This window comes from Capsicum annuum, chromosome 11 (assembly GCF_002878395.1).
Source record: "Capsicum annuum cultivar UCD-10X-F1 chromosome 11, UCD10Xv1.1, whole genome shotgun sequence".
NCBI lineage: Eukaryota > Viridiplantae > Streptophyta > Magnoliopsida > Solanales > Solanaceae > Capsicum > Capsicum annuum.
Genome location: NC_061121.1, coordinates 185,227,905 through 185,237,684, shown reverse-complemented (window position 1 = coordinate 185,237,684; position 9,780 = coordinate 185,227,905). Strand labels below are relative to the sequence as shown.

Below are 9,780 nucleotides of genomic sequence, written 5' to 3'. Positions count from 1 at the left end.
ATACCACATGTAAGCATAAAACGAATTATATAAACTTAAACAATCTTATACATAAATAATCCTATCCATAATCCTTTGTATTATTTAGGAACGTTGAACTTAATGATTTTCACATACACATAATAACAGTAATTCAATAAAGAATTACTTACCTGAATTCTCCATGATTTTAGCGGAAGCAAAAGCGTAATAGCAGAAGCACTAGATTATTTCTCTCTCTTTACCTTACTTTCAGAATAATTGTGATGGAGCTTATTCTTCTTTTGACAGAGAAAGGACCCCTTTAATAATGGAAATAGTCAGTTATGTTTTCACGTTTCATCAACGTGATTGGTGGATACAATCATTATCCTACTAGAAGTCAGTAATTGTGGATACAATCCTACTAGGAGTCAGTAATTATCCTACTAGATAACTTTCCATATAGATTAAGGATTTAACTTATTCAATATTATTAAATTAATAAATAAATTAATTATGTGGGCCATAAAAATTTACATTTTCTTGAGGTAATTAATATACCTTTTCTTGACGTTTTAAATAGAATTTTACTTTCATTAATATGTTAATTAATTTGAAGCTGTTATCCATTTTATCCTTACGCATATGGTTGTCATATATTTTCAAAGAGGCATATTATAATAGTACTTGTCCAATGCAAAAAGTAAAGTTGAGATGGTTCGATTATGTGATGTGGTGATACACGAATGTCCCATTGTGATGTTTGAGTGATTGGATATGGGTGATTTTAGTAGAGATAGATCGAAGAATTATTAGAGAGAGGTGATAGACATAAAATGATGCAATTACAATTTACCGAGCACATGATCTTAGATGACGATAATAAAAATTTTCTTCTTATGATGAAATATGATTATATGCTTACATCATCCGATCATTTGAACTAGATTTTATGAAATCTTTTATATTTGTGGTTATTTAAAGGTAAAACATGTTGAAAATTTTGATGACATCTAATAATTAAATTAGAAGTGATTTGATCTCACAAGAAAAATAAAGTCATGTAATTAGTCAGCATATGAGAATGACCCATTAGTGGCAACTTTCATTCGGATAGTTCCGTACTTCATGGCAGAATTAGCTATTAGAGTAGTATTATTTGTAAGTCCACGGGCAATATAAATCAAACCTATGGCTTGGGTGATAAAAGTTTCAGATAATACTATCTGTAAAATTAGGCAAATAATTGAAGAAATGAGAAAGCTGACATAAGTGTGAAGAAAACCCATAAAGCATGCATGTAAAATTTCATACACCGTATGGGATAGAATTGGACTTAAGCTTGGGAATCAAGAAACGACAACACCAAATGCTATCTGTAGAACGTGACCAATAAGAGTAATTCTATCAATGAAAAATCTAGAGTCCAGACAATCCAGACCTTTTAAGAATTTATATTTTTATCTTTAGCTTTTATTTTATAATTCAGATATTTATTTTATTTATGAAATCTCTACTAATAAATATAGGTCACGTGAAAAGCACGTACCTAAACGAGTAATAAATTAATGACACAAAATCATAAGAAAGGAGATAGAAATATGTGATAAAATCACCACTTATCAATGGGTAAATTATCATCCATTATAATGACCTAAATAGTCTTTATGATAAAAACCATTCTGGAAAAAAAATCATTCCAAAAAATCTTCGTTTCAAAGCTTGTAGGAATTATTTTTGTGGGAAAAGCCATGGTCTAAATAAAATTGGGCTAAATTTATAAAATTAAAATGGCCCGCCTACTAACTCATAGCTAGAGACATATTTACCACTGCAGCAATGTTACTGCAATGACATTTCCATCACTGCAGTGATGGTTAGACAATAAGCTGCCTAAGGGTTATTTTAAAAGTATAAATAACATTAATACCAACTTTTTAAAAGTAATTATACTCTCTCACACTTTTTTAATTACTTTACTCTCTCTCCCTATTAATATACATAACATTCTGTGTATATGTGAAATTTTTGTAATATGTTTAGAAAATTGAGATTTTTTATAATATTGAAAACATAAGTTATGTATTTTTGTAATTTTTAGTATTTTAAAACCCTCTCCCACCTGAGGCCTCTTATTTTTGTTTCCTCCTCCAAAAAGACCGCACGAGAACCTTATTCGAGGAAGGATGAGGTTTTAGAAGACAAACTCTAGTAAGGAGATTTCCTAAGAATTCCCGACTGAATTTCCAATAATTAGAAAGGACACAATATGCGAAGAATGACTCTTCACTCTCCATAGTAGCAGAACATATCTACAAGGTCGGTTATGGTTAAATTATAATAGACTTGGGCTAGATGTATTAAATAATGGTATCTATGTCAGGATATTTCATGTTTAGGCCTAAGGACACAAAGTATGCATGGATTGGATAATAAACTTAACATAGAATAACGAATTGATGAATTTGGTGTAGCATGTTGAGGTATTGTGATATGTTGATCTCTTAGTTTCAAGAATGTTATGATGCTTGGATGAACTAGAGATTGGTTGATAAATAGGAGTGAGTGTGACTTTGTTAAAAAGGGTTAGGTAAATGGTGAACTTATTAAGTAAAAAAAAATGGCTCGGTGTGCATTCCAATGGACTGTAGAAGGGAAATAGGAGAATCTGGTTGATAGTGGAGGGAGTAGTCGGTAGATATTAGGAATAGTTGTGGTGTGTTAAGGAAAGATTGCGGTGAGAAACTGATGTTAAGATTATTAGTCACTCGTACTTGGATGGATATTAATGGAATAAAAAGGAAGAAAGAGATAGTGTTATAGTATCCTTAGGTAGAGATGAGGATTGGGATAAGTATAGATAGGAACAGTGGGTGATGGTCTTAAGGTTTGAATATGTTTGGCAGTTAATGGTACTATATTTGCGATTTGACTTTGTGCATATATGTAAGTTGAATGTATGTGATTAGCATCCAGGAATTACTGCTCACTACTAAAAAAAAAAAGGCAAAAATCGATCACAGAAAAAATCGGTCACTAATGGTTGGATTTTAATTTTTTTAATTTTTTTTTAAAAGGCGATCACAAGTGGTAGCTTTTTTATTTTAAAAAATCAAAATAATTATTAAAATAATTTTAGATTAATTATAATTTATTTTGCAAATGAAAAAAATAAAAATAAAAATAAAAAAATCGACCACTAATGATCAATTTAAAAAAAAATTAAAAAAATATATAAAAATCCAACCACATGTAATCGATTTTTTGTTTTTAAAAAAAAAACGACCACAAGTGGTCATTTTCTCTTTGGTCAACTTAATTAAAAAAAAGGGACCACAAGTGTTTATATTTTAAAAAACACCATTTGGTCAACTTAATTAAAAAATATTCTAAAATCTCTTTGCCCATTTTCTCTCTCTTTGGCTCACGTTAGTGCTTAACCTACGCCTGCCGGAGATGGGCCGAGGGCGACCAAGGAAAGTGACAACACAGAACCATGCGGAGGAGATACTGCAAGGCGTTCAACTCAGCTCAGACAAAGCGGCAAAAAAGCCAGCTATTACGTCCGGAAGATCAACCAGCAGAGAGGTTACACTACACACTACATCTGGAGAAGCACTGGGCACAAAGGGGAAGGAGGTAACAAAGGAGGGATGGCCTGCTCTTTCAACGCAACAGGGAGAATTAGTAACCCTAACCACGCCATCAATCCCAGTAGCTGAGAATATCAGATGTAGCACAGATATGAAAACCCAAAAGAAAACTGAGCTGCCAGAGAAAACACCAGTGAAGCCGTGGACAAATCTATTCACCAATAATCGATTGGCTGCTAAAGGTATGAGCCTGACCTTCACTCCACCAGCTATTATTGACGGAGAGAAGGTAGTCAAAATATTAGTTGTGGATGTTGCTGAGGATGAAGCTTAGTGGAAATCTACACTTGTCGTATATGTGATTGGTACGAGCCCGTCGATTGGGGCCATGGAACGATTTATCTTAGCACAAGGTAAATTCTCAATTAAGCCAATGGTACTGGCGCATACTGATGGATACTATGTTGTGAGATTTGCAAATGAAGAAGAAAGAGACCAAGTTTTATGTGCAGGGCCACACTACATACTAAGAAGACCTGTGATTGTCAAGCCGTGGACACCAGAATTTAATTTTAATAAGGAGATTCTCACTACGTTGCTGTTGTGGGTTAAACTCCCAAATCTTCCTTTAAGCTGCTGGAATGCAGTAGTTCTCAGCAAAATAGTAAGTAGTTTAGGGCAACCACTTTATGCAAATGAATGCACAACTCAGGTCAGCAGGATCTCATTTGCACGGATCCTTGTGGAGATGAGCGTCACTAGACCTCTCCCCAAAAGTATTAAAGTGCAGGACCCAAGAGGAAACACTTTTGAGCAACAAATATGGTATGATTGGAAGCCTTTGTATTGTGAAAAATATTTGTAGGTGGGACATTCATGTCATACTAAAGCACCAATTCAACCACCCACAAAAGTGCAAGCAACTAAGGGATTGGATAAGGTACAAAAGACAGAATGGAAACCTGCAGGGGAGATAGTAAAAGAACTTGATCAAGTTAGTCAAGCTAATCAAACAACAATTCAAGAAAGAGAGAAGGTTGTAGATGAAACAATTGCCAATAGAGAAGAATAACAAGTAGTAAGGAAGAACTATGCTAATAAAAGAGTTTACCAAGGAAAAAGCCTAGATAAATTTATCTCGCCAATGGGTAATAATCCATATGAGATAGGTTAGAGTAGTGGAATGGAAGTGGGAGATGTGGAGGAGTTATTTCAACCTAAACCCCCTTTACAAATATGCTAGTAATATGGAATGTCAGGGGTCTCAATAAAGTGGTGAAACATAAGGAGATGAGGGTGTTTATAAGGAGCAATTAAGTGCAGGTTATAGCAATTAGTAAACATAGAGTCAAAAATAATATGGCTAGTAATATTATTAACAAAATCCTACCAGGATGGGGATGGCATACTAATGCCTGTACGAATGCTCAAAGTCGATTATGGGTTATCTGGAATACTGATGAAGTTGACTTTTTCCCCCAAGAAGATTCAGCTCAATATATACATGGTACAATGAAGTATGTGGGATACAATAAGAAGTTTTAATTTACTGCACTATATGGTCTTCACACTATTGAAGCAAGGTCTGCCTTATGAACATCTCTGAGAAACTTATAACTTTAAATTACAGAGGCATGGCTCATCATTGCTGACTTTAATTCAGTATTATCACAAGAAGATAGAGAGGTAGACAACCAAGTTCAATAACATGAGATCAGGGACTTTAGATACTTTATGGAAGACTGTAACATGTCAGATCTACCTTCAATAGGTAGGTCTTTCACATGGACAAATGGCAATGTCTACAGTAGGATAGATAAAGCTTTGGTAAATGCTTCGTGGTACTTAAATATGTCTACCCACCAAGTATAGATACTGGACCCTGTATTCTCTTATCACTCACCATTATGTTTAGATATGGGGGAAGATGTAGATACAATGAAGAGGCCGTTCAAGCTTTACAACTGTTTGGCACAACATCATGAATTCACAAGTAAGGTGAGAAAAAATTAGACTATAAAAAATGGAGGAATGAGAGGAGTATGGAGAAACTTGAAAAATGTCAGATATGCACTGCAACAGCTCAATAAACTTGATTTTACAAGTGTTAGTACAAAGGTGCAGAATATTAGAATTGAGTTGCAAGATACCCAAAGAAATATGAGACAAACACCAGTTGATCCGACACTCATTGCATAAGAGAAGGAGCTGAGGATGCAACTAAATAAGTGGAGCCAAATTGAGGAGAGTATATATAAGCAAAAGTCCAGGGTGCACTGGTTAAAATTAGGGGATGCTAATACAACTTATTTTTTTTGCAAATATGAAAGGGAAAAAAGCATAAAACCAAATAAAAATCCTGTATAAAGAAGATGGGATAAATATTAGAGGGAATGGGGCAGTCACTGCTGAAGTTGTGGATTTTTATCAGCAACTTTTGGGGTCAGCTAAACCCTATTTAATTACTATCTCCCCCACAGTGATCAGAGAAGGCACTTTGCTGACTAGGAGCCAACAACTACAACTCATACAACCATTCACGACAACTGACATTATGAAATCACTTAAATGCAGAGATGATAACAAAGATCCTGGTAGAGATGGCTTCAATGCACATTTCTTTAAACAAGCATGGCCAATCATAGGAGAAGAGGTGACATCTGCTGTTTTACAATTTTTCAGTACTGGTGAAGTGTAAAAATCCATTAACACCACTTCTGTGACCCTGATCCTTAAGACAAAACACCCTAGCTCAATAAAACAGTATAGACCAATATCCTGTTGTACTACCATATACAAGATCATATCCAAAATGCTAACCACAAGGCTTCAACCTCTCATGGATCATCTCGTAGACATTAGTCAAGTTGTTTTTGTCCCTGGTAGGGTTCTAAATGATAACATTTTACTTGGTCATGAACTAGTTAAAGGATATGGGAGAAAGGGTATCTCGCCTAGGTGTATAATTAAAATTGACATGCAAAAAACATATGACTTAATTGAATGGCCCTTTCTTGAAGAGGTTTTACTGGGTATGAATTTCCCTGGGCAATTTGTACAGTAGATAATGAGTTGTGTTAGAATAGTGTCCTACTCTATAAATATAAATGGTGCTGCAAAAAAAAAGGGTAAGACAAGGTGACCCCCTGTCACCTTACCTGTTTGTCTTGAGTATGGAGTACCTAACCAGACTGTTGAAAAGATTGGGACAGAATCCAAACTTCAACTTCCACCCACGATGCCAAAACTTGAATATTATTCAACTCAGTTTTGCAGATGATTTACTACTGTTCTGCAGAGGTGATGTAGTTTCTGCTACCTTGCTTAACAACTGCTTTCAAGAATTCTCTGCAGCTTCAGGCCTTATAGCCAATCAGTCAAAGAGTAGCATATATTTTGGGGATGTAAATGAGATTACACAGCAGCTCATATTACAACAACTGGGGTTTACTACTGGACAACTCCCCTTTAGATACCTGGGAGTGCCTTTGAGCACCAAAAATTTATCAGTGGCCCAATGCAAGCCTCTAATTGATAAGATGGTTGGAAGAATTACAAACTGGACAACTAAATTTCTCTTATATGCTGGTAGATTACAACTAATTCACAGTGTGCTTATTGGTATACAAAACTTCTGGTCTCAAGTTTTTCCAATACCAAAAACAATTCTAAAAAAGGTAAAAACTATGTACAAAAGATTCTTGTGGAACAGAGATATCCAACATTGAGGCAAGGCACTAATAGCATGGGACAAGATGTGCTTCCCCAAATCAGCTGGAGGGTTTAATATTATTGACATGTATATATGGAATAGAGCTACTATCCTCAAACATTTATGGAACTTGAATCAGAAAAAGGATAAATTATGGATCCTGTGGGAACATGCATATTATTTGAAGGGAAGGAAACCTTGGAGCACATGGACCAAACAAGCGTCATGGATTACTTAGAAAATATTACAAGCTGGTAAATGGATTGATGCAGCTGGTTTAAGTATAGAAGAAGTTATGGAGCAGAACTCATTCTCCATCAAGAAAATGTACCAACAGCTTAGAGGCCAATTCTCTAAAGTAGACTGGAGGAAACTACACTGTAACAATCAAGGGCACCCAAAATGGAGATTTATTATGTTTATAGCACTTAATCAAAGATTATATACTAAAGATCGACTAGATAAATGGGGCATCCACACCAGTCTAACATGTGCATTATGTGACGAGGAAATAAAAGATCACCAACACCTGTTCTTTAAATATTCAACTTCAGGGGATATATGACAAATAATACTGAACTGGCAAAGTGTTACAAGGGGAGTATGGAGAGAAGAGGTACAATGGGCCAATTTGCATGCAAAGGGGAAACTAGCAAAAGCAACAGTCTTCAGAATGAGCCTAGCCACCACTGTATATCATATTTGGATGGAGAGGAACCAACGAATATTCCAGCAACGAAAGCAGCAAAGAGAAGCAATTAGTAGACAGATCATCCAAGACCTTCACTGTAGGGCTAGCATGTTTTCTAGATTAGCAGGGTATATGCTTAATCTGAACTTCTATAGATGAGAAATATGGAGTATGTTCCTAGTTAGTTATTTTGTAATTACCTGAAGTTGGGACGTGTACAACTCAGGCCAAAAACATCTGCTCACATTGACATATCGGGTAATAAAATTTCGGTTACCAAAAAAAAATATAATAATTAATTAAATAATTTTATTATTAATTATTATTTATTTTTCAAATAAAAATTTAAAAAATAATACAAAACTGATCACTTATGGTTGGTTTTTAAAAAAAATATATTTTTTTAAAAAGCGACCACAAATGGCCAATTTTATATTTTAAACCAGTGAGAAGAAGCTCGTGCAAAGAATGGGCCCAATATATATTCTAAATTAATATTATAATAATAATAATCATATCAATTAATGTGACTTTTTTTAAATTTTAAAAATTAAATAAATTTATTTTTTAAAGTAATTTTTACATATATTCTTAAAATATATTAAATTATTAATTATTATGATTTATTATTAAAATATATAATTTTATTTCAAAAATTTAATTCAAGATGAAAATTAAACTTTACAAATGTATAAATTAATAAAGAACCTGAAAAATCAAATTCGATGGGCCTATATTACTATTTTTTAGATAACACGGGCTTAGTATATGTTATTTTTTGATCTCAAATAATGTGATCCAAATAGAATTTAGATAATCAATCATACTTTTAATAAGTTTTTAGATATTTTAAGTTGTTAACTATTGTAGTTTATAATTTTTTTTTTATTTTCAAATAATATATGTTACTCTTCTTGTCCAAACTTTTGTGGCGTTGATAGCTAATTATATTTTAAAAAATAATTTAACTTTTTAATTACTGTGATTTATTATACTATTCTTCTATTCCAATTTAAATGCCGTTGATATAATTTTGAGATTCAATCAAATATTTCATATCTTTTAAAAATTTTCAAGTTATTAATTATTGTGATTTATAATATTTTTTACGTACTTTTTGAAATATATAACACATTATTTTTACTTTTAGATATTTTAAGTTGTTAACTATTGTAATTTATAATACTTTTATGTAATTTTTAAATAATATATGCTACTCCCCTTGTCCAAAATTTTGTGGCATTGATAGTCAATTGCATATTTTAAATAATCTAAGTTTTTAATTATTGTGGTTTACAAAACTTTTTCTTATATTTTAATTTAAATGACACAATGCTTAGACTATAATAATTAATTAGAGGTGATATAGTAAAATTATGATTGAATCAAAGAAACAAACATGCCTTAAATTATTCACAATAACTAATAAGAAGTGATATAACAAAATTACTAGGAAAAGTACGTGTGATTTTTTTTTAAAACGGGCCTCATATAAGATGTGAAGTTAATTTAACACATCAAAAGTTAACTTATCATTTTATATCTATTTTATTTTATTATTAAATACATATTTTTGTAATATTTAGATAACTTATAATAATTAATTAGGATGATATTTAGTAAAATTACGATTGAAACAGTTGAAGCAGACATGTCATATGTGTGTGTCTATGTGTATGTATAGGTATATATAGGTATATATATATAGTATATACATATAATATAGTGAACGTATATTAATAACATAAGATAAACCGACCGATAATTCAATTGAGTATTTGTGAATTACGTTACGTTGTACATTATTATGGGGTAGTAAATTC

At 32.6% G+C, this 9,780-nt stretch overlaps 1 protein-coding gene across 1 annotated transcript in view; it reads right to left on the bottom strand.

The window, feature by feature from the left end:
* LOC124888939 (secreted RxLR effector protein 161-like) overlaps positions 1-165 on the bottom strand; it is a 6,115-nt gene extending 5,950 nt beyond the window's left edge. Inside the window, exon 1 of the mRNA XM_047400221.1 lies at positions 153-165. Within this exon, the coding sequence (XP_047256177.1) occupies positions 153-165 (13 nt within the window). The remainder of the gene's footprint in view (positions 1-152) is intronic.
* Positions 166-9,780: the final 9,615 nt, after the last annotated feature.